This window comes from Halichoeres trimaculatus, unplaced genomic scaffold (genome assembly GCF_033239565.1).
Source record: "Halichoeres trimaculatus isolate MK-OKI-2021-1 unplaced genomic scaffold, fHalTri1.1 fHalTri1_scaffold_11, whole genome shotgun sequence".
Taxonomy (NCBI): Eukaryota; Metazoa; Chordata; class Actinopteri; order Labriformes; family Labridae; genus Halichoeres; species Halichoeres trimaculatus.
Genome location: NW_027437189.1, coordinates 17,434,458 through 17,459,770, shown reverse-complemented (window position 1 = coordinate 17,459,770; position 25,313 = coordinate 17,434,458). Strand labels below are relative to the sequence as shown.

General features: G+C 38.0%; 3 protein-coding genes across 16 annotated transcripts in view; 1 reads left to right on the top strand and 2 right to left on the bottom strand.

Moving 5' to 3' along the window:
* Positions 1–343: 343 nt before the first annotated feature.
* il17rb (interleukin 17 receptor B) lies at positions 344–8,758 on the bottom strand. Of its 4 annotated transcripts, none has more exons than XM_074682101.1 (9): positions 8,504–8,758; positions 8,384–8,408; positions 6,179–6,298; positions 4,557–4,663; positions 4,299–4,425; positions 4,078–4,128; positions 3,742–3,840; positions 3,023–3,303; positions 344–1,909 (listed from the first exon to the last, which is right to left on the bottom strand). In XM_074682101.1, exons 1-9 carry the CDS (start codon positions 8,567–8,569, stop codon positions 1,544–1,546), a joined length of 1,242 nt encoding a protein of 413 aa, XP_074538202.1. In that variant the 5' UTR covers positions 8,570–8,758; the 3' UTR covers positions 344–1,543. The 4 variants fall into 4 exon arrangements, with proteins under 4 accessions (XP_074538202.1, XP_074538203.1, XP_074538204.1 ...); XM_074682102.1 differs by having other exon boundaries at positions 6,179–6,250; XM_074682103.1 differs by lacking the exon at positions 3,742–3,840.
* A 2-nt stretch (positions 8,759–8,760) lies between these two features.
* On the top strand, positions 8,761–22,271 carry chdh (choline dehydrogenase). Its single transcript, XM_074682099.1, has 10 exons — positions 8,761–8,814; positions 10,015–10,451; positions 11,021–11,251; positions 12,906–13,072; positions 13,455–13,606; positions 14,649–14,778; positions 15,880–16,014; positions 16,973–17,115; positions 18,946–19,048; positions 20,112–22,271. Exons 2-10 carry the CDS (start codon positions 10,120–10,122, stop codon positions 20,528–20,530), a joined length of 1,812 nt encoding a protein of 603 aa, XP_074538200.1. The 5' UTR covers positions 8,761–8,814; positions 10,015–10,119; the 3' UTR covers positions 20,531–22,271.
* Positions 22,272–23,505: 1,234 nt separating this feature from the next.
* Positions 23,506–25,313, bottom strand: part of cacna1db (calcium channel, voltage-dependent, L type, alpha 1D subunit, b) — a 54,200-nt gene continuing 52,392 nt past the window's right edge. For all 11 annotated transcript variants that reach the window (XM_074681822.1, XM_074681825.1, XM_074681824.1 and 8 more), the window contains 2 exons: positions 25,010–25,195; positions 23,506–24,003 (listed from right to left, as the gene is read on the bottom strand). In XM_074681822.1, coding sequence (XP_074537923.1) covers positions 23,698–24,003; positions 25,010–25,195 — 492 coding nt within the window. In that variant the 3' untranslated portion in view covers positions 23,506–23,697. The remainder of the gene's footprint in view (positions 24,004–25,009; positions 25,196–25,313) is intronic.

Below are 25,313 nucleotides of genomic sequence, written 5' to 3'. Positions count from 1 at the left end.
CTATTTACTTCTTTCTACCAGTGACTGAATGGGGTGAGGTATCTTAGGATCTTGATTCATGGCTTCTTAACTCAGAGGCCGTGAATCTTCCAAGTTAACAGCAGAACTATTACCCTGTACTATAAGTGACTACCATCCTGGCTAAGGAATAAAGAATGTTTCATAAAAGGGGACAGACAGGTGTGAAGGGAGCAAAAAAAATTTTTTTTTAACCACATCAGTGTCAGGGTGTTTTATGAGTCATTGAGCTTTTATTCTATGTTTTATTTATTTAAGATAGAGGATTTTGTATACGGGCTTGTGAATAAAAAGATGAGATCATCCAAACTGAATTATTGCATGGGTCACTCTTTTTTTCTTTCTTTTTTTTTGATGCATAGTACTGATAATTTTTTCAATCATTTAAAGCAGGGATCTGCAACCCGCAAGCTCTTTAATCAAAATAATATGCACAATGCTCAAATATGATTATGGTTGTTATCAATAAGTATTCACTGCTTTACACAATGGCAGGAGAAATGTGAAGCACACTATTTTTTGATTGCCATATTAAAACTTATATACTTTCAATCTTAAACAGACAAAAGAAAAAAATCTGTTTTAGTTTTCGTTTCCCTTGATTGATTTCTGACTTTTCAGAGAATTACAGTGTTGTGACTTGAAACATAAAATCAGTTTAAAATTTCCCACTCTTATTCAAAATGGTGAAAAAGAGAGAAACAACTGAGGAAGAAAGACTGAATTAAAGCATTTCATGATGCTGGATGGTTGTCTTGGTTTTTCAGGAAGGTGGTCTAATTTGTTTGTTAACCACTGTATGTCGATACCGGTTGTGGTGAAGTTATCAGGCATATCAATCAAGCAAAAAGGCCAGAGCCTCTAGGCTTAATTAAAAAGATGATTGGTGCTTGTGTCAACACATGAAACTAATGTAGCTGCCACACTGTTTGAGAGAAGAGAGAAGCTGTAAAAATGTGCTGCAAGAGTTTTGGGTAGCAAGTAAACAATAAAAAAAGGAAAACGGCTTTATATCCAGAAGCATATAATGACACTTTAACTGTTCTGTGTACTCTGTTTCTAGGTAGGCCACATAAACAGAATGAAGGTTTCTTTTCATGCGAAGCTGTTTAACAGTTAATACACATAGTTTTTACATTGCACTTGTGTGTTGACACAAACAGCTAATAAGGCTGATGAGCAGATGATCCATTGTGATTGGACGATGCTGTCATCAGGTGGACACCACATCATTTGGCCTGCCAGAAAAAAGAATGTCCAGTGTCTCTAAAAAGAATTTCCTTCTCCACTTAGTCCTCTCCTTAATTTCCCAGCTTCTTTCTGGTGGGTAGGACGATGACACAAGTGAGCTGTACAAGTGGTGGATACAAGTGTGAAAATTAAAGGCTTTTGGATCCACCCATGTCTGCCCCACCCACTAAAACTTAACCAAACAAACTGTGTTATTTGTGGGATGAGTAAAGAAAAGGTGTTCTTTGGTGAAAGTACAGAGGTGTAGAAATGTGCCTCAAAATCTTAAACGAGGTCATTTTATCTTTTCTACTGCTTTCCTCAACAGCATTGTGCTCTTCTCGCTGTAGGCTATCCATGGTCTTGAGATCTGAGCAGAAATTGTCTTGTTGTCTTGCCTGTGCTCATGAAGACTCCTGCATAGCTTACGTAAGTCCTTCATCACACAAAAAGTCTTGCAGGCTTTCAGTTCTGGTGCCAGATTACCAGACTCTTGTGGCTGGTTGCCCAGTTGCACGACCCAGAATTTAGACAAGTTCGTGGAGCTTTTCGCATGGCTCACCACCATGTTGAGAACCAAGGGGTAAAGGTCTTGGGCAGCAGCTGATATGGAGAGCGTCGGAAAGCAGTTGTTTGAAGAACATCCGGAATATAAGACAGGCTAGGAAAAGAGGAGGAGAGATTAGATCACATTCTCAACTTTTTCCCTTCAAATTTTTGTAAATCATTGGGACATGGGTACCGTGAATTTTCTAAACTATAACCCTTAAACTTTTGATTTATTCAGCTTTTTGACATTTTTTCCCATTAAAATGAACTAGACACTTCATCTTTTCCACCTAAAACTCCCTCAACTTTGAAATGCTAAAACTTCTGCATACTTCCACTTACAGACTTCATTTTTGCTTCAAAATGCTCACTAATCTTTCAGGTATTCGTGTTTTTTTTTGTAACTGTTAAATATCTTCAACAGTTTTTCACTAAAATCTCTGCTCCCAGAGTGTGTGACATCATCAGTCAGAGTGAAAGCGGGTGCTGTTGAGACATTTGAACTGTCTCGAAAAACCATCGTAAGCTCCAGAACCTTCTCTCTTGAGAAATAAAAATACCTCAAATTGTTGCCTGGCTTCTCTTTCCTGTAACCCTGCTATGTTATTTTTTACCTCAGTCTTCCACTTGGCACAATCCATAATCACATTTTTAGCTTGCCGTCTTCCCCACCTTTCTGGCTCAACAGACATGTAAAACAAATCACTGTGTTCATCAGAGTCTTGAGATTCTCACGATGCAATTGAATTTTGTGATATTTCTTTCTGTTTTTTGCAGTGACAGGGGAGTCAGGCCCTACTTTTCAATTGTTAGTCATCTGTCTCAGACAGAAGTTACACAGCTGCAGCTCTCCAGGCAGGTTACCATGGAAACCTTTTATCTCACACAGCAGCTTGCTCCAGCATTTTGACATTTTCCACAACTTAAACTACTCAAACTACTTCTACTTCCTCTTCTACTACTTTAAAATCTATTTCTACTACTTTTACTTATATTTCCTCTGCTTCTTCTTTTCCTTCATTTCCATTAACTGTTAATTTTGCACTTCCGTTCATATTTATTTTGTGTGTATGGAGACTGGAAAAGTGGGATTTCCATTACATAATTTTATCTGTTTTAAACTCGGTATGACAATTAACTTCTTAAATCTGTGACAAAAAAAGATGGTCAGACCCAAAATAAATTTCAATCAGACAGTAAGAAAAAAAAACAATACACCACTTACTGTTATTCTCTGGGGGCAGACGATGAGCACTCGATTAGCAGCCTTGACCTGTTCTGCCAGCCAGCACATTGGCCCCTGCTCTGCGATCTTTCTCTGCTGCCAAATGTCCACAGCAATGCTACAGCCACCCTGCCACTGAAGAAACTCTGTCAGGGCCACCACAGCCCTCTGAAAGGTTGGATTCTCAGCAGGATACACAACAAGGACAGGAACAGGTAGCATAGGAGATGGACACCCCTTGAAGTCCAATGACATTGCTAAGTTGACCCCAAAACGTTTATCTGGACAAAGTACAAAGGCAGTCATATCAGAAAGAGAATCAAGCACCAATACCAAATATTTAACATTATTGACTAAAAAAATTGTAAATACAGTTAGTAGTGAGCTCAAGTTTGATAGGCTAAAGTCTTTCTATCATCAAAGTCCATCAGGTGTGTTTTTTCTTGCAAGATGTTAAGTAATTTAGTTACACTTAAACTTTTGGCAACATGATGAAAATTTTACCGTAACCAGCTTAAAAGACTTTTTGAATTTGCTGATCTTGTCTTTGTTAATTTTTTTTGTCATAATACTTGTGACTTAGGACAAGTGAAGAGGACTGCTGGGTGAGCCTTTGGTACATTTAAAACTTAGGTATCATCTAGGTTTAGTATGTTTCCCATGGTGATGACTTCTACTTGATTTCAGCTATAAGTACAGTTTAATTGTGTTGTATTTACAGATAAGGTAGCTGAAACTTAGGATCATCAAAACAGCCAAGCATCCGAAAATGGTCAAAATTATACTGGTGAGGTTGGCAATGTGAGGGACCTGGGGGCCTGTATGGACAAACATACAAATGAAAAACATTATTTTGTACCAAATAAAATTACTTTGATATTTTTTAGTCATCTAGTGTAAGTAAAATTAGAGGCGTTTAAGTAACAGTATAATTTTCCCACAAGTAGTGGAATCAAGGGTGAAATATATACAATTTTTACAGATGGAATGACTGAATTGAACTGAGAATGAATTAAGACAGACACAAACGTGTTAAAAACAAACAGTTCACTAACCTACTTGAGTCACTTGAGTCACCGGAACTTGAGTCATTTCGGGTTTCACATCTGCCAAGAAAACAGAAAAACTCATTTGAACACTTCCATTACATCAGCATCCTGTAAAAGTTTACAAAATCATATACTGACACTTTTTTGTATTGTCTGCATTTGCCTTTTGATTCACCATAAGGCCTACACTCTCATCAAAATGATAAAGACTTAAGAATTAAACTTACCAGGGTTTGGAGGTGGTTTAGTAACACGGAAATGTTTGTAACAGGGTCCGCTCCCACGTGGAGGCAGAGGGATATTGGCAGCCTGGATGAGGCCGTAGCTGGCATACACTAAATGATGAAACCATTTCTAAATAAAAAAAACCCAATCACTTATTAAATGAAACCTCTTCAAACACATGTTGGTCTATACACTACCTCTAACTTACACCATGGAAGCAATTCAGTATCAAAATCTGAACACAACTCCATCGATGGTACCTGCTTTGACCCAGTAAGGTCTGCCTTGGCCAAGGGTGGGGTGTATTCACAGTGGTATGTTTGCCCCCCAGCAAGAATGCGAGTGGCTGTCAGATAATCAATACTAGCTGCAGAGAGACAGAATTTGCAGAAACAGCATTGGTTTTCAGGTAGTGATGATAACATCATCAAATGTTGATCTGTCCCTAATTTCATTTGTTTTAGATAATCCACAATGTTTGCTCTGTATCTAACTTTGACAATGACTTACGTATATATTCTACAACTTCTCTGCAGGAATACAGTACCAGTCAAAACAATGAAATAACGCGTATAGACCTACACTGTGGCATTCTTATACTTCACTTTATCTAGTAGTCACCTGCATTGGTTTTCCACTGACAGGTGCCAGTTACCAAAGATCAGATTGTTGATTTTTTTTCCTTCTTAAATGTTTGAAACGATCAGCTGTGTTGTGCATTGGTAGAACTGGTAAACAAATCGACACAGTGAATATTCCTATTTGACAACTTTTCTAATCCATTTTATGGAAACATCCTCTCAACTAGGAAAAGAGAAACAACAGTCCACCATTACTTTATACATAAAGATCAGTCAATTAAAAAAAAATTCAAGAACTTTGGATTTTTTCTTCAACTTCAGTCACAAAAAGCTATCAACTGCTGCAATTAAACTGGCCCTCATGAGGACTGCCCCAGGGAAGAAAGTCCAAATGTAATGTCTACTGAAGAGGGCAAGTTTCTCAGAAACAAATGAACAGTACCTCAGATTAGAGGCCTGAAAAATGCTTCACAGAGTTCAAGCAGCAGGTACATCTCAACATAAACTGTGCAGAGGAGATGGCATGAATTGGGCTTTCATTATCAAATTGCTGCAAAGAAGACACTTTTGAGGAAGAATGACAAGGAAAAGAGAACATTTTGGGCCAAGAACAACACAAGGAATGGACATTACACAAATGGAAATTTGCCTGATGACTGAAGATTTGTAATTTTTGGTTCCAACCACCATGTCTCTGTGAGACGCAGAGACAGTGAACAGATGTTTTCTGCATGTGTAGTTCCCACCATGAACATGGTGATGGTGTGACGATATGGGTGAGCTCTGCTGGTGACACTGTTGGTGATTTATTAAAATTCAAGGAACACTGAACAAGCATTGCTACTATAGCATTCTGCAGTGAGACGCTATCCTATCTGGTTTGTGCTTGGTGGGACCATTATTTGTTTTTGAACAAGACGATGACCCCAAGGGCGGGCTGTTTGACCAAGAATGAGGTTGATAAAGTTCTTTTTCCAGATGATATGGACTCAAATTCAACCCGTCCTAAACCCAGCTAGGATGGTTTAAGATGAGTTGGACCACAGAGTGAAGGAAGCAGCAAATAAATGCTCAGCAACTCTGGGAACTCTTTCAAAACTTTTGAAAAAACATGTCCTGTTTTACCAAGCACTTTTATGTTGGCTGAATATATCCATATGTGTACTTCAGTATCAATCAACAATGTAGGAAATAACAAAAAATAAAGAAATTTAAGAAAATTAAAAATAATATAAAAATAACATAATAAGTGAGTTATAAACGAGTTGTAAATGGGAATTTTCCATTGTGTGAGACCCTACCATCAATGTTGATTGCCCAGCTTATGTTGATCATATCTGTTCCATTAAATGTCACCAGCTCCGCTTTCAAGTCTGCCAGAAAAGATGGAGGGGTATCGCTGCAAATAGGAGAATCTAGAACTAGAGTAAACAATTGTAGTTGCTTTTTAATTTTGTTGCACCGAAATTTTGTACATCATTATTCCTTGAGCCTTTTTTTATTCTTTTTTTTCCCCCAAGTGTCGAACTCTAAGATGTGACAAACAAGGCAGTCCAGTTCACTGATGAAAACAGAGAAGAGCAAATAAATAAATGATGTCAACCAAGCAAACATAAAAAACACAAAAGAGCAGGGCGAACTACCTAACTGTGCAGAAATGGAGTTCTAATACTCCACACTTCACTTAAAATGTTTCAATAATCAAATTTGATTTTATACACAGGATATATGTGAGGTGAACATAATTTAAATAAACCACTGAAATCACAGTTATCAAGGTCTTACATACCAACTAATAATTTGCTGCATGGGTAAAAGAAAAAGACCACACTCAGATAATTAACAAAGACTTTTAACACCTGCAGCTACCTACAGCTTTCATCGCATGATACTACGCCAACCTCTTGTGGCCTGCAGAAAAAACAAATATCAAACAAAAAGTAAAGAACTTTGCTCTTACACTATATCTGTCAATCTATCTATCTGTCTGTCTGTCTGTCTGTCTGTCTGTCCGTCTGTCTGTCTATCTATCTATCTATCTATCTGTCTGTCTGTCTATCTATCTATCTATCTATCTATCTATCTATCTATCTATCTATCTATCTATCTATCTATCTATCTATCTTATAATATGTTTGTTTTTCTGGTTTTTGGTTTGTTACATGTTATAAACTTTCAATTAATTTTAAACTGCAAGTGTTTGTTTGGCACTATGTTTCAGCTGACATATTTATCGTTAATTTTGGTTGTTTGTCAAACTGTACTTCAAAGTAAATTAAGTGCAGCCAAAAGGTTTGCAATTATACTCTATCACCACTAGATAGCAGCAGATTCTTCATTTTTATTCAACACGGGTTACTATTGTCAATGTTTTTTAATGATGATGATGATGATGATTATCATTATTATAATTATTTTTAGTCGTAGTAGTACTGTCACCAGCATTGTTTCTACACTTTGAGAGTAAAATGACACAATTGTCACTTTGAGTTTTGATATTTATTAATTTTGTTCATAAGACAGAATTACCTGAATGACTATATATTTAAACAACTGGAGGGCATATATAACAGAGACACAACTGTTGGTCAAAAATATCTTTGGGCAGATTTGGCTTATTTAAGGTATGATACTGAATGCTGGTTTTCTGTGATGATGGCACAGGCAAACTGATAAGTTGTGAAAAAATTCCCTCACATCAATCATCATTTCCTGTAACCCAAAGATTTTTACCTGTAATGAAGGCTTTTCATAAGGGTCTTGGTCACTAAAAGGTCAACTTCAATTCCAAGAAGCATAGAATATTAAACCTACTTTAATATGCAATGGTTTAGAGCCAATGAAAAAAGAAATGAAAAGTGGAATATTTTCCCCAAGGGATAAACTTACTGGAGTAACTTTTCACTGAAACTAAATGGGAGCAGGCCTGGTTATTAGGAAATATCAAAGACATACAGTGCTGTAATAAAATGTATTTTATGACCACCTATCATTAGAATGGGGAAACCACCCAGCCCCATTAAGTGCTGTAACTACAAGTTCTTATTTCTCAGTCAGTTCCCAATGCATCACTATTTTAAACAGGAGTAAGAACTTCAAACTAAATTCACATTAAATAAATACCCAAAGTAAAGGCCAGCGCACTGGAACTCTCAGGAATTATTTAAGAATAACACAACTAATAAAAAAAAATTCTGTTCAGGAACGTAAGCAAATAACTGTAACTTGGCAGTAAAATAAGAATTGTGATGAAAGAGTTTATACTCTACAGGAACTGGGGATAATATACTTTGGCTATTAGCAATACAGTGCTGTAAATTTTGGTAATGCATTCTGTTGTTGCATTTAATGAGCCTTTGCGTTAATAAAGCATGCAAAAACTTTTGATTTGCACTTACTTTCAATCTTAAATGGCACATTTACACAACGTTTGCACCAACACCCCACTCAGGTAAGCTAACTAATGACAAGTATTCTCATTATATGAATAACAAATCATGACGTACCATAGTTTTCACGGCACTCCACTATCTGCAAAGAAATTTGAGAGGTATATCATCTCAGTCATCATCACTTCATACTAAAACAAAGGATGGCTCACATGATGATCAATGTGGTTAACTTACAATGTCATTTGCTGTCAGTTTGGCCGCCGAAACAAGGGACAGCATGAGCAAACTCGCCCCTATCATCTTAATTTTCCCCTTTGTCCAAAATAACGGTAAAAGGGATGAAAAACCACGGACTGAACTATTAAAAAAATAAAATAAAATCTCAGTGGTAAGGCTGTTAATCCTGCCAGAGGCACGCTGAATTGAACATTGACACACTTTGTTGTGCTGTTTAAAGAAGCCCCACAGGCCCCGCCCAACACCGATGACGATTTCCGTTACTTTATTGCCTGAATCTGAAAGTTGAGTTTCAGTGCGAATTGAAGGTAAGGGTCGAGGTTTAAATGCATAATTCAGCAATTCGGAATGTTATCTGTTCTGATTTGAATTTGAATAATACATTGGCACCGACTCAGTATAAAATGGCATACCGTTATTTGAGCGTTATTTCAGTTCACTGGTGTAAACAGTCAACGGCTGAACTTTGGACGTAGTAAATAAAGACAGGCGCAGTATTGAAATCCTAACATATCTTGGCTGACAGCGACCATAGCTGCCAGTGTGTTACGAGAAAGAACTTTTTTAAGGTCTCAGTCAGTGTTTTGTTGTTTTAGTCGGCATACATTACTGAATTCAACTCAGCCAAACCAAAGTTAGCAGACCGTTTCACAACACCCAGGGTTTTTAATCTGATAAATTTACCACACATGTGGTTGCGAAATTGGCCTTTCATCGTAAACCTTTGAGACTAGGCCAAAAAATTAGTTTGGACACGGTTGAAGTATTACCAATAAGGCTCCTCGTCACCGTTAGCAAAACGTATTAACTTCTTAAGCCCTTTGCCGTTCAGCTTGACAGAACTACTGCTGGTATATGACAGTCCTGGCCTAGTTAGGGATCCACGCATTATCCTTAAATTAAAAAGAAAAAAAAGAAAGACAAGGAAAACACAGTTTCACTGCAATACAGTAACTTTTGGGTTGACACGAATCCTTGCAATTTATTGCAATTCATTTGCCTTTTGACAGTTTTCACAAATAAAACCATACAAGCTCCCCCTTGCTCTCCTGCCGAATACCACTTCGTTTCTTCAGTAGCTAACATGACAGGCCTCAACAGTCTGAATCAAGAGTTGAGAATGCAACAGATAGTACCAAAACTTTCCAGATTTTCGAAACCAGATTTAGAAATATGAAACTTGATGTGATACATCAAATATGATACTTTATATCAAAGAGGAGAAAGAGAAGTTTCAAGAACTATTAAATCATGACAGCTAAAAGACCAATGCCAGGTATTTCACTGCTGATAATATTTTATCTGTGCAATAAGATTATGGGAGAGACATTACGACCCAAGTAATAATTAAAAAAAAAACCCTGCCTATACACTACAGTCTGCACATAGGACATTTTTAAAATATGACTGCATGCAAACTGAATTTACACAATCAGATGTCTGACTTTAAAATATAACTATATACTTCCATTTTTCTTCTTTTTAAATGTGTGTTGTTTTAATTACAGTGCTTCTACCCTCCTGGAGTCAAGATATTTTGTTTTTCATCATCAGCTCATGCTGGAGCCAGAAGGGTTGTAACAGAGACCTGGCGGGGATTTAAGGCAGATAGAATGTGCTCGTCTACCTTATGGAGAGCATGTAAGGTTGTCTACAGGAACAGAGATATTGGCCGGTTCTCCTCCTGTTGCAGATGCTTCAATACCACTGCTGCACAATGGAAAACTTCATCGCCCACAGCCAATCAGAAAACACCCTCCTATAGTTATGTCATTGTTGGGGCGGGCTCAGCAGGCTGTGTTCTGGCCAACCGCCTCAGTGAAGACAACCATGAGTCGGTTCTTCTGCTGGAAGCTGGACCTAAGGACATGTTCCTTGGCAGCTTACGACTTTCATGGAAGATCCACATGCCAGCTGCATTGACATACAACCTCTGTGATGACAAGTACGGTAGTGAACCCATATGCAGATTCATACCAATTTTAGATTTGCTTTTCTGAATATTATGATTGTCAGCACTGTTAAAATGTATGCACAAACACAAAAAAAAATTAACACAAATGAAAAAAACAAGACAGTCTTTTTCTTGATATTAATTTACCTTAAATACATACAATCTCCATACAATCCCTATAGGGTACACGGTAGGCTATCCTGCTTTTCACAGAGTAGCCTGTACTAGAGTTCTGTCATTCAGTCAACCACTCAGCAAATCAGTCAATTAATATATGCTCACACAGCACCAAATCCAGTTAAATGTCAGCTCAAGACATTGTACAAAAGGACCAGTTCTGCACTGTACAGCATTTTAAACAACTGCACATAAAATTGTGTGATTTATGATATGTGTGACTAAAAAAAGCTACACCAAATGAAAAGCAGACAAATTCTGTCCTAACAAACCCATTTGTATGTATCACATTGACGCAAGTTGTGGTCCATCATGTTACAGTCAGAAACCAGATATTAGTTTTACAACAATACATTACTGTATCTCTTTGTGTTGCTCCCTAGGTACAACTGGTACTACCATACTTTACCTCAGGCCCACATGAACAACCGAGTGATGTACTGGCCAAGGGGCCGTGTATGGGGTGGGTCATCCTCACTCAATGCTATGGTGTACATCCGTGGGCATGCTGAAGACTACAACCGCTGGCAGAGAGAAGGAGCTGAAGGCTGGGATTATGAACACTGTCTTCCATACTTTAGGAAGGCTCAGTGCCATGAGCTTGGAGAAAACAGGTACTTCTGTTTTTGTTTTGTCATCCTGTGTTCTGTTTTATTGATTGGAAAGCACATTTAGGCAGCCCTTACTCTTACAGGGCAAGTACTTAAGTTCTAAAAATCAGGCCTAAAATTTCATCCATGAAGTGAAAAATTCAATCCATTTTTTTAGATCAGTTTATTGGTTGTTTTTCAGTAGCTTTAGCATGGTAAACAGAGCAAAAGTTTTAATGTGTCCACATTGCTTTTGTTCTTGTTTTCAAAGCATGCAATCATGATGGAAAATAGCTTCTTCAAAAAGCCAGCTAGGGGATTCAAGGTGATATGTTCATCTTCACAAACGGTCAGTCTGGGCTGAAAAGAGGTAGAAAGTTTACACCATCTTAAAGTCTTATAGTTATATGGTGCATGCTCATCACATTATAGCAATTAATGCCATGTAGTTCTTCTTTAAGATCATTAATGTGACCATCATTGTGCCCCATGCCTCAAAAATATCATTTGAATAGTACTTGTAGCTGTTAAGATTCCTTTATTAGTGTGACAAGAACTTACATTTCAAGTTTCAAGGGACTGGGAAAGCTAGTGTTTTTCTGGGCTAAAGCAGATATGAGGACTTGTCATGAGGACGTGACTCTTACCAAGGTGTATATTTGTTTTAAACACTACTTTTCTTTGTTCAAGACAACTTTTTACAGGAGACAAAGTGACGAGAGAATGTACTTATGAACAGTTATGTTGTACTGTTGTTTGAAACATGACAACATTCAAACTTTGTACAGTCAGTCTGTCACTCTCCCTTTTAGCTTTCTTCTGCTCTTCTCTCCTTTTTCTTTTTGACAGTTCAGCTCCAGTGTCCTTCATTACAAAATTGATCCAAGAAATTGTTTTCAGCAGAGAGAAGCAGAGGTCTACCTTCTCTTCTAAGTTTTTATGAAAATGTCAAAAACCAAAACCCTCTGTAAGGGATGCATATGGCTGAATAGTTCCCAGTTTAAATGTTTTTTCTCATAACTAAAACACCTGGATCTCTACCAGGGCTTCTAAGATGTTATTTCTTGCTTTAAGTTGAATAGTTAGGCATTTTGAATCTGCTTTGCTTCTAGTGACTGTCTCCTCCAAGTGTTGGCTTAACAACTTTATTTAAGTTCAGTGTCCTCCATGCTGTGCACTCCCTAGTGTTTAGTAAATTAATGACACAAAGTTACGACAGGAAATAGAAATGTGGGGTCATGCTGAATATTAGAGATGGTATACCATGCGCACTGGGTACCCCACAGCGCTGGGACTATAGAAACTAATGCCCCTGAGTGCCCATCATCCATTGCACTCTGTAAAAAGTTGAGTACATAGATGGTGAGGAGCTGATTTCAAAATGGTGGATGCTCCAGCAGCTTTAATGTCTGGAAGCATTTTGGTTTCTCCATGTCGAGACATGTGAAAGGAAAAAAGGTGAAGGACAAAAAAAAACAAGAGGCTTACACTGTCAGACTGTGGTGGCCTGTGTTTTGAGGAATATGAGATGAATGATATAAGGAGCCACTGGCCAGGCCCAAAGACTCTGAGGGACGTGTTAGAAAACTAATTTCCTCATAACAGCCTCATTTGAAGGTAAAATAAACTGTCTCTTGTCAGAGTTATGCATCACATTTCTCTTTGTTGTGTACTGCAGGTACAGAGGAGGAAATGGGCCTCTCCATGTGTCCAGAGGGAAGACCAACCATCCTCTTCACAAGGCTTTCATTGAGGCAGGACAGCAGGCTGGATACCCATTTACTGATGACATGAATGGTTACCAGCAGGAGGGTCTGGGCTGGATGGACATGACCATTAATAAAGGTGTGATATAGAGCTGCTACAGAAGATTGTTTTAGAAAAGTTGATCAGCCAATTAATTGATGAACCGAAAATAAAATAATATCCACTCTTTTTTTCTCCATTTCCCTTTTTTACAAAAACAGGGTATTTCTTAAAATGACAGTAATAACCATGTAAAAACTTTCTGTACTTGTACTTTACAGATGCACTGTATATTGTGCAAATCTAAGGTTTTTATATGATACATCCTGCATGTTGTCATGCTTTGAGAAATAGCCTATTATTCTAAATTATACTTACAGTAAAAATACACATTTACTTTTTATGTCAGTTGGATGTGACTGAGGTATTGTTATAACTTTTAGAAGCATTTTATTTAAAAATACTGCTTGTGTCTGTCTAGGAAAGAGGTGGAGCACTGCAAGTGGATATCTCAGACCAGTTTTGGGACGACCAAACCTGAAGGCTGAAGTTCGCTGTCTAACCACAAAGATCCTTTTCGAAGGAAACACTGCAGTGGGCGTAGAGTACGTTCAGAATGGACAGAAGAAGAAGGTAAGTTGCACGCGCTTCAGTTTTGATGGCGATGGTTTGTTTTTTCACAGTTAAGTGTTTGGGTTCAGAGATCATAATGTGCAATCTGTATTTTCTCGCAAAACATTTAAATAACTTATCTCTTTACTAGTCTTTTCTAAATCTTAGTTTTAAGACGTATCAACATTTAAACTACTACTTGTTTTAACCACTTCTTCATCATCAGGTGATTATCGTTTGTGTTTTCATGTTTACGTGCCTAAGGGGGCACTTGAAGTACAAGACTTTTGCTCAGCACATGGTGGGATTGTCATAGAGAGCTAAAACCTGCTACTCCTTTGAGAACGTGTCAACACAGTATTTATTCTGCTTTCTGTCACAGCAGCTAGCTCCACAGCTAACAGCTTACTGTCACTCACAACAGATCAAATTAATACAAGCAGGAAAAACGTTAGGTAGTGAGATGTAAATATAACAAAAGATTAAAGTGTATTGAGTATGTTTAGTCTTTACACATGATCCATAACAGCAAAGACCCCTCCATGGCACCCAGCTACAGAAATATAAAACTGGTTATTTACTGATTAGCATACCATATTGAGACTAATCGCTCAGAAGCAAGTTAACAACTTAACTGTGCACTGTGCTAGATAACTAGAGCAGTACAACCAACCAATGTTTCATTTCATTACTGTATCTTTACCTCTTTCTTTCTCCCATTTTTCCTGAATGTTTTCCCTGATTTTGTGGTGTACCCTAGAGGCCATGTGGATCTTAACATTTGCCCATATTGCCTAATGGGCCAGCCGGCTCTGTTAACATTGCTCATCAGCTGTATTGAAAGTCTAGTCCTCAGTGAGCTGCTGGGGCTTAATTACAACCTCCCTCTTTCCTGCTCTTCCTACTGTTGTTACTTCTCTGAATAAAAGCTGTAAAGTCCAAAAAATAACTAAACTAAAACAAAACAAATCAATCAGATTTATTATATGGGACTGAACTGTGTGGTTTAATGGTGGTTTAAGTTAACATATTTGTACCACATAAGGGTTTCTGTCTTTTCCAGGTGTTTGCAGACAAGGAAGTAATACTAAGTGGAGGAGCCATCAACTCCCCTCATCTTCTTATGTTATCTGGGGTGGGAAATGCAGATGACCTGAAACAACTTGACATACCCCTGGTTCAGCACCTGCCAGGTAAATTTTGTATACCAGGGCCTTCAAAAAAAAAAATTAAAAAAATCAATCAATAAAAAAAATCCATAAATTTAAGACCAGCTCTTAAAAAACTGTGTACAATATTAATAAAACTGCATGAGCAAATACTTAGCTAAGAGAGATGGTCAGACACAGACAGAGAGAGACCCAGACAGAAACCCAGAGTCCATAGTTTGGGGTTTTTGTTGTTGCTGTGATGATGGTAAGTCTGTTAATATCCATAGCAGCTGGAGTCTGGCAGGTCAGTTAACCAGTGCAAGAGAGTAACTCATGACATATTATGTTAATATCATGTTAATACGTTTTGTAAAGATTGTTAATGCTCTGATAAACTGATCATCAATAAGTGTCATACAGTAACCTGTCTCTGTGTCGCCGTGTGACATGACATGTCACATGATATTTTCAACACTCAAATTTTAGCAGGTATGTGTTTTTGGGTGGATACATTTTTTTTTTCTGCTACTTTCTCCCCAGTTGGCAGAGCCCATTTGGGATTACTTTGAATAAGACTGCGATAGGAGCAGGTGCCTTGTAGTGGAAGGTGATAAAGTCTGCTGAACATTTCTCAAGGAGAAAAACCTGACTAATCTCAAAGTTTTGCAAATCTCACTCAGATAGGCTAAGGTAGCTTACCTTGCTCAGGTAAAGGAGAGCACCTAGCCCCCTCCCCTGAAACAGAAGCTAAGCTGGTGTGCACAGAGGATTTATTGTTCACATAAACAAACTGAGATCGATCCAGCAGATATGATTCAATCCACGCCAAAATGGTTACTGCTGGAGGATGTGATAATCAGTTGTATCAAAAGCAGCACTAAAATCTAACAAGAAGAAGAGACAACTGTCTGAAGTCATCAGTAGATCATTGGTTTTGTACACAAACCATTTTTCCAGTATCACCCAGTAGTATTGTTGTTAAAAAGTGTTACATGTAGCTGGTATACATGCTACCCAGCAATGGTAAGAGAAGTACCACCTCAGCCTCATTTGAGCCATTAAAAACTCTGCTATAGTTTGTGTGGATGTGCCCGTGTTTGCGACTACAACAGTATGCAAACATTTGCTCTTGTTGTTTCCCAGGTGTTGGCAGTAACCTGCAGGATCATTTGGAGCTGTATGTTCAGCAGCAGTGCACTCAGCCAATCACTCTGTTCAAGGCCCAGAAACCTTTCCACATGATCAAAATTGGCCTGGAATGGCTCTCTATGTTCACAGGTAAACAAAGACACTGATGCTCACAAATGGGTACACAGAAACTTCCCCAGATGCTTTTTTTTTTCTATTCACAAAACAAACAGGCAAATTTCTTTCAAAATGTTTTGATTTTCTGTCTTCAAGTGAATTTGTTTTATTAATGTCTGATGGAAATACAGGAAATATTAGAAAAGGACAAAATCAAGTAAATAATAACTCAGCCTTAACCACCATTTCTTCATTCTAACAGAATCAAAGGTTTAACATGTTAAATAGCAGCATGTAGCAGAAAAGACTCAAGACAAAGGCCCCATTTCCACCAAGTGGTTCAGTTCGGTTTGTCTTGGCTTACATTTTGTAGTGCTTTCACTGACTAATCCTGGGGCAGGTCCCCAAATAATCGAGACGAGCTGTCCAACTTTTGGGACCCTTTCGTAGAGGTGCCAGACTTAACCAATCTGATCCCAGAAAGTGGAGATACAACACTGCAGACTGTTGATTGGTGGAAAGAGTCACATACCTTGCAACAGTGGCTGCTGTATTTCTCACACGGTCTTTTTGAAACAAAGCTTGGTTGCGCTTTGATTACTTCATCAGGTTTTTCTTCTTCGTTGGTATTTGCTAGTACCTAACAGTACTTATCCAAACCGAACTGCTTGGTGGAAACAGCCCCCAAAAAAATGAAATACGTTTTTCATTTTTCTCGTAATAATCACCTGAACATAAAAGTCATCATGTTAAAAAACCTTTTATAACTTTACAGATGTGAGTCCTGTTTAACTACTTATTCATTAGATTTGTTTATAAGGTATACAGTGTGCTGTGGCAGAAAGAATTCACAAGAACACAAGAATTAAGTATTGGCTGGTCAAAATTTCTTGGCCGAACACCCCCTGACCCCCAAAACATGTCCTGTTTCTGTGGTGCTGTACTTTATTGATAAGCCAGCAAGATAACAATGTCAAAAATAATTACCTAGGGTACGGAGCAACGGCCCATTTGGAGAGTGGAGGATTCATTCGGAGTCAACCACATGTCACACATCCTGACATCCAGTTCCACTTCCTGCCCTCGCAGGTCATTGATCATGGACGAATCGCCCCTAAGATAGAGGCTTATCAGGTGAGTGTGCTTGTATGCATTTAGATTTACAACTACAAAATAAAGATGCACCACTCAACTGCTTGGTGACCAGAAATGGCAGATTTTCAGCCTGTTTATCTGATCATCTGTGATATATGTCCAAACAGTCCTAAAAAATCAGATCCTGTGCCAGTCTCATATTTAACTGTTACTGTTACAACTGTCAAGAAAATGGATAACTGGAAGAAGGTAAAACATCAGAAGGAGAACTACATGAAATATTAATGCAATCTACAGCTGCTTTCGTTGGAGGGTAGCATTTCTTAACAGTTCCGTCGTGACTTTATTTGAAGAAAATCAGGTACATTAAAATATAAGTGATAGGATAGACTATCGTTCACAACTGGGGATATTTTTGTTGAAAAATTTTCGGATTAAATTAAACAAGATCTAAAAAATGGTCTTTGTTGTGTCTGGGCTGGGTAACATGTTGAATAAAACTCATGTTCATTAGTCTTAAAAACTGGGACACAAAAAGAGTATGATTGTCCAATGAATGTAAAAAACATGTAAAATAATATTTCTGTCATACTTTGTGAGGAGAAAATTCTGAAATAAAAGAGGAACATAATTTAGGGGTTCTGTAGATTGTGATAAAGTGCGGCAGGGCTGCTTAAAAAACACAAGAGTGATATTCAAAAGAAGTAAAATCACCAAACAAGATGCCTCTTGAATCATGAGATGCTGAAAGAATCGTTGCTGTACTCCAGCCTCTTTTGGTGTCTGTCATTTGAAAGATTTCCATGAAGAGTACTGTTGTGTATCCTTGCTCACAGATCATCTAATTCCCTTCAATTCTTCTTTATCTGCTCTCCTCTGAGCAGAGTTAAAAGCTCCTTGACAAAGCAGACTCAAAAGCTTCTTCTTGTTAAACTGAGGATGGAGGATCAAGGATTTATCAGTTAAATGCATTTGCAGGACACATGGACTCACATTGTCCAGCACCAAATCTGGGCATGTTCTGCTCCATGAGCTTTTTCAATTCTGCTTGCAGCTTAATTGTTCTTATACTCTCATATCACTGTTCTGGACATGAAGTCATAACTTCTTACCTCCACTCAGTAGTATAACATCATGATGATAGCCCCAACGCAAATATTTTTTTGTGTCCCCACCCCAGCCCTAAACACAAGTGTATTCACTCAAATACACGCCTAGACACCCTTGCTTGGACACACACCCACAGCTACTCGAAAGAACTGCTATTGTCACCATATAGGCTAAAGTTACCAGTGACCGGCCACACACTCATCCAGCAAACCAGCCTTTCAGCACCACGGACAGCTCCATATCAACACTTAGCTCACAGCCTACCCTGACCTGGGGTCAAACTATTACAGCCTGATAGTGTCTCTAAACTATCAAACATTCAATAACAGCTGACATGAACACAACTACACAAAGATTTCTTACACAGTATGTCCATAAGCATAACCATCAAGTAAAACACAGCTCAATGCATGCCTTACAAAAAAAAACAGCATTTGAAGGGGTAAACAACTTGCATCTCATTATGATTGAGAGATTTCAAGGTGATTAAACTAATGATTAATTCCTCCTCCCTTACCAGCCACTCAGCCTAACCTTATTCTACTTAACCTGCCCAAGCTATTACATTTACAAAAACAGGGGCCTGTCAGTGGCAATCTCTGGAGAGCTGCCCCTGACACCATCGGGCCCCAGTGCAGCTGTACTGGTTGCACCATTGATGTTTACACCACTGCCTGTACTAGAAAGTAATCAATATGCCACTAATATATGGTGCCGTATATAAAACAAACTTTAGATTTGTTTCTGTTTGTGTTGCAGGTTCATGTTGGACCAATGAGAAGCACCAGTATTGGCTGGATGAAGTTAAAAACCACCAACCCCTTAGATCACCCAATTCTCCAGCCAAACTATCTCTCCACCGGTAATATGTTAATACTTAACTGTTGAGTATGTGGACCGTTGAAGGATATGACTGCTAAATTAATTCTTAAAAAGAATAGATTATAATTTTTCACGGTTCAGTTACATGAATGAAGCTTATTTCTATAATGAATTATTTGACATCATATACCCTCTTGATATGTGATAATGCATTTATAGTGCTATTTTATCATAGTTGTTTCATAACAATTACAGTAGTTATCACAATAAAAAGGCATTTTATGATGACATGCTCAGGTGTTTTAAGGCTGGGTGGCATTACAAAGTATTTGTGGCCACTACCCGTGTTTGAAAAAACAAATGTATCAAAATTTCCTTTAAGCTTTAGTACATTGAACAGACCACTGCAGTGTAACTGCTTCATGTGGGTTGCAATGTGCATTATCACAAACAGCTTTGCCCGTGTTTTAGCCTTTGGCTCGTGCTTTATTACTCTCCCATGAAGCTTTCTTCTGCTCTTCTGTCCTTTTAATTTTTGACAGTTCAGCTCCAGTGTCCACTGTTAGTACAAAATTAATCCATGTCCATCCAAATTGATCCTGTCTGACCCGACCGCGAAGCTGAGAAATAGCATTTAAAAACAACCTTTATCAGTGCTGATAATCTCATTTTAAAATGTTATGATCAGGGATACATCTGGAAGTGAGACTTTTTCAAGATCACTTAGAAAGTCCTCACAGCCCTTTCAGAGATCATTTTCAGTATACTGTCCTAAAAAATAGCATTCTGAATTTGTGAGTGATATCTTTTTTAAGTCTTATTAGCAGCATTTCAAGAAAATATGTTTTAATGCCCTTTGGTCTGAGCAAATATTGTCAACGACCAACAAATGTGTAGTAATGAAAACTTTTCAAATCATTATAAAATGCCTTGTTTTTGATAGTTACTGTTTGGAGTATTCAGAAATTTTATGAATGCTTTTGACTTTATGAAGACTTCACCCATTATATTAGTTTATGATTAATTATATCACTTGCATCTTGATAAGCTATGATAACTGTTTTTATTTAACCATGCGTGTTTCTTACTCCTTTCTCCTATAGAAACAGATGTGTTGGAGTTCAGAGATAGTGTCAAACTTTCCAGGGAGATTTTTGCCCAGAAAGCCTTTGACCCATTCCGCGGCCCAGAAGTCCAGCCTGGGCCATCTGTTGAATCAGATGCTGACATTGATGCCTTTGTCCGCCGTAAAGCTGACAGTGCCTATCACCCATCCTGCACCTGCAAGATGGGGTCACCATCGGACCCAATGGCAGTCGTCGACCCAAGCACGCGTGTTTTGGGTCTGGAGCGTTTGCGAGTGGTGGATGCCTCCATCATGCCCAGTATTGTCAGCGGGAACCTCAATGCTCCAACTATCATGATGGCAGAGAAGGCTGCTGACATAATCAGAGGTCGCCCTTCTCTTGTTGATTCAGGAGTTCCAGTTTACCAACCACCAACACTTGACACTCAGAGGTAGATAAGGTGCTCAAGGAAAAGTGAATGGTGTTGTTTTGAAGGGTCATGACACTACCAGACACCAACAGGATGGAATAGCATTGAGTGCAAATAATGCACAACTTGTATGGGTATACATTACTCTAAAAAACTGCACAGTTGCAAACTGCACAGTTCACACTAAATGGTTTTAGACTCAGTTGAAGGCCAAATTTGCCAACACTAATGATCAGAAGGGCGGGACCTGATTCAGGGCTTATCGTAATTGGTTTTTAAACCAAATAATCCACTTTCACACAGACGCTAGCAAAGAACACTGATTGTTTTTCATATTTGTTTGGCTTCTGAAGGCACGCTTGACCATACAAGTGTCTGGTAGATCATGTGTCTTATGAATCGTCGTTACTACAAGCAAGGCAGTCTGACTAAATGTCAAGTGAGTGTGTTACGTTGATTGTGATTTGATAAACTGATTCTACTTGTCTTAAAATTTTTTAGATCTAAAAGTTGTCTCATATGTTATCATCCTAACATGACATCATACATATTGCAATGTGAAACTGACATTAGAAAAACTCTCAACATTTAACAATAGATCCAGCACTTCTCATTACATTTCCAATGCATTTGATACTGAGATCATTTCTTGGCTATATTTTTGAATCACACTACACAGTATTTTTTTTTCATGTGTCACTAGTTGCACTACCAGATTTTGTGAAAAATCAAACTATTTAAAAATAAGTGATCAAAGCTCTCTTCTTTTGCTGCAGTGTTTACATTGTTAATCCCATCTTAAGACCATGTCTGAGGGGAACAGGACATTTCAGTTCACAGTTTTTTCCTCAGTGCTTAATTTTAAATGTGCATCTATCTATAAAAAATGAATCTTGAACACAGCCTTTTTACTGCTATGCTCAGTCAGCAGGCAAAGGCTCGGGTAGTCTTATCTGACCAGTGATCAGCTGTGTGCCTCTCATGCAGGCTGTTTACCGGTCTGAGCAGCACTTTTTATCTGTTTACATCCGTTTTCATAAGATTAAGATCCCTCTACCTTCCTAAGAACGTGCAGATTCAACTGTTTGACAGGGTTGTTGCTGTTGTTTTTTTTCATGAAATCACAGAGAAGCTTTAAATAACAAAATATTGTCAGCCTTCCTTTGTTATCTAGTCTGCTAGTTGATGGTAGCGTACAACAGATGTCGAGTAACAGCTGTATCCCTTTAAGAAATGCTCTTTATAGCCTACAATAATCACTATATGGGGATTAAAGTATTCTGCTTATGTCATGACTTTTTGTATTCTTGTAAAGTTTTTGGCTATGCAACCAATGTATTGAGCATAATCAAGCTCATTATTCTTAAAAACTCTGGCTTTTGTTTTTCAACTGTGCTAACAAAACAACCACTCACAGCATATCTCAGTACTGCTCAACAGCCACCATTGTTTTTCTTTGTGACAACCTCTCATGAATGTGGAAATGAATAAGTAGAATGTGGATCGAAACAGTGCAAAACACAAGTTGGAGACAGGAGTATGAAAATGAAGTAAGAGTTTGTTTTTAAATGGCTCCAAAGCAAACGTTATCATTTCACTCACAGTCTGAAAGCAAGGGACTGAAAAATGTGTTATGATGTTTGTCATTATTGCTCATAAATTTTAGAAAATATAATACAAAAGTGAGCCAAAACCCTGGTGTGAAGCAGAGATCTCTTTCACTCTGAAAGGTTTTTATCTAGCATAACCACTGGCTAACTTTTAACAATACAACCTATTATCAATTTAAAAAACTTAATCTTGGCCTGATACAGTACTTTATAATATTTTCTTAACTGAAATTTTGATATTTAAGTTTCACAGGGTTAGTTTCCTGTGTCCTGCTCTGGGGACTTTTCTAGGACTAGGGCTAAAGTACTAAAGACTCGACCTGGACTCCACTCAGTTGAAGAACACTTGACTTGGACTCAGCTCAGATTTTTTTTCTTTGGATTCATGAACTTGACTCAGATTTTTTTTTGTGGTGACTCGGACTTGAACGCTGAGGACTCGAGACTCAACTTGGACTGGAGCAATGTGGCCTCCACCATACACAGTGCATATCAAATGTATTAGTCCTATGATAAAATGGGAAAAACCATACAGACATCCTGAAGTGGTTTTATTCAAACTGTCTTTTTCAGTGAGTTTCCTACAGTTCACTATTTTGAACTAGACACACTGAGTCCAGAGTAAAATAAAATTAAAGCCATTACTGCTGTCTACTAACCACAAATTGGCAGAGAAGCGCTTAAAAGACAAATCGTCTAAAGGCCACAACCCCTCCTACCCCACGATTGAAGAATGGAGCTTCAGGTTGTGCAGGGGTATCAAATGGTGGCTAGCTATGTGGAGACGTTGCAAGGGGTCTCCCTTGTTACTGAGGGTCCTTAGTCCTTATCAGTGCAGTAATTACTGGGCCTTTCAACAGGACAACGCTGCAGTTCAAAATGCTCACCTGGCTTTTGGACCAACCTGTGTGTTCCCTTGATGGAAATAATTCAACAAAACCTGATGATGGGCTACTCAAAGCCGCGTCCTTTTTTTTGACACTTTTTGCTCTAATTCTATCGTTTTAGGCTTTGGTCTTAAACTTTTGATCTGCTGATGAACAGCCAAACAGCCTGTTAGTATCAAAAATTTACCCAATGTCTGTTTTGTTTTTTTTGTCTCATGCACACCACTCTTCTTAATGTATTTTAAAGCTCTACTTACAACTTGCGATCCACTGTGCAAAATGGGAATTCTTGTAGTTTTAACCTTGGTCTTAAGATTTTGTCCAGCAGTCTGTCGTGTAATTCGCTAGTTATGATAATTATGTCAATAATTTAGCCTCATAGGCTATCATGCTTTCACAATAGGGAGTATTCTTTGTTACACCTCTGATGCGTATCAGGCAGGCTAGCAGGGTGAATGATTGTCACATTTTTTGATTTTTGTCAAAGAAATCCCAACACTTCCATTGATCCATTTCCCTTTTTAATCCGTCACTTTTATTGTCCAGCCTGAGAACACAAGGCACTTTGTTGATTTCTATACAAGTTTGCTTTTTCTCTCCATTGCAGGACTCACTTGAGCAGAGCCATCCTTTCAGCCTCAGACTTGAATAAATTCAATTGAAAAAAATCCTAATTAATTTAGTATGAGGTTATATTACAACGATGTAATGCATGACATCTCATCTGTTAGGTCCTCCTCACATTTCACAGCAGTGTACTGCTCCTCGTCACTGTAATTTCTAATACTGTGGTCCTTAGCATGTGGGGTGGCATGAGTGTCTGAGGTGAAGTTCCCTGTTTCTTCATTGTTGCCATTTCCGATATTCCCATTTAGCAAGTTATTGGCTGCACTGTCCATTTCATCAAAGGTCATCTCGCAGGCATCTGCAATTTCATATTTGGTTGCAGAAACAAACTTTGGATCCCTGGCATATATCCCCAGACCTTCAGAGATCAGAACCTGAAAAGAAAAACAAGCAGAACATTAATTGCCATGTGAACTATGTGGGCATGTTGGTGTATAGGTGCTCCGGTGTGACTTCTCCTATAGACCTCATCTCTAAGTTCTAAAAAATGTAACCTTTTTGTTGTCCAATGTTGGCCAAATGTTTTATTTTATACTCACAAAGTTGTCCAAGACATCATTTTTACAAGAGAACAAAAACAAATTCCACTTAAGTAAAATGTGTAACTCGAGGCTCATTTGTTCAAATTTTTATGCAAAATGCCACGACTAGATCCAAAGAGTACCAGAGGAAGCAGAAAACTAGATTAAGGGAGTACGCACATTTTATAAATTAGAATGTCATACTCAGTGTTTTTATGCTAACACAAATAAGTAAATTCAATTAAAATTAAATATTTTTAAATATTAAGATATATATTTTTGAAGCTGTTATAAAAACGTAAAACCAAGATATGCCTGATACATTTGTTTACATGTAATACGTCTAGGTTATATTTACAATTTTTAAATAACTAATGGAAAATGTTAAACTTTCCCATGATGCTCCAGTGTTTGGAGATGCACTTAACTTAGGTTGATAGTTGTCATTGATGACTTTGTTTTCATTTCATTTTCATTTAACTTATCCTATAATTTTAATTTCGGCAAAAATAATTTGATATGTATATTTTCTGTTTAAAATGGTTGGTATAAATAAATGTTGTTAATGCTGCCACAGAAATCTAAATAATAAATTAAAGCTTAACAAAGAAAGAATATTGCAAAATAATACTTAGCATTGGTCATTATTTTTAAAGTTTCATGCATCAATCAAATAAATTAGAATAAGTGTCGAGTAGGTATCTAACTTAAAAAAAAATCCTACCACCTCCAGAAAACCATTTCAACCATTTGTGCTTTACATGTATCACAGCATTTCAAACAAATCATTTCATGCTAAATACAGGATGCAGTTCTTATTTTTAAGGATGTATGGATATTAAAACACTTGTGTACTCACAGCCTCCACCAGACTGTCAGCGCTGCCTCTCTTCTTCAGGTAGTGCATGCAGCCCTTTGCAGGTACCTGCAGACATGATGGAGAGGTGGAGCGGGTAGGAGGGCCTTTCTGGCTATCCGTATACCATAAACTCCTCTTCACAGTTCTGGGGATGCTGCTTACACTGCCCAAACTGCACACATCCACCTGAGTCAACATTAACAGCCAAAAATACACAGTCGTATCATCGTATCATCATCATCACACAGTCGACACAATATACAGTATGCACGTACGTAGCATCACTTGTTGGTCTCGCTACTGA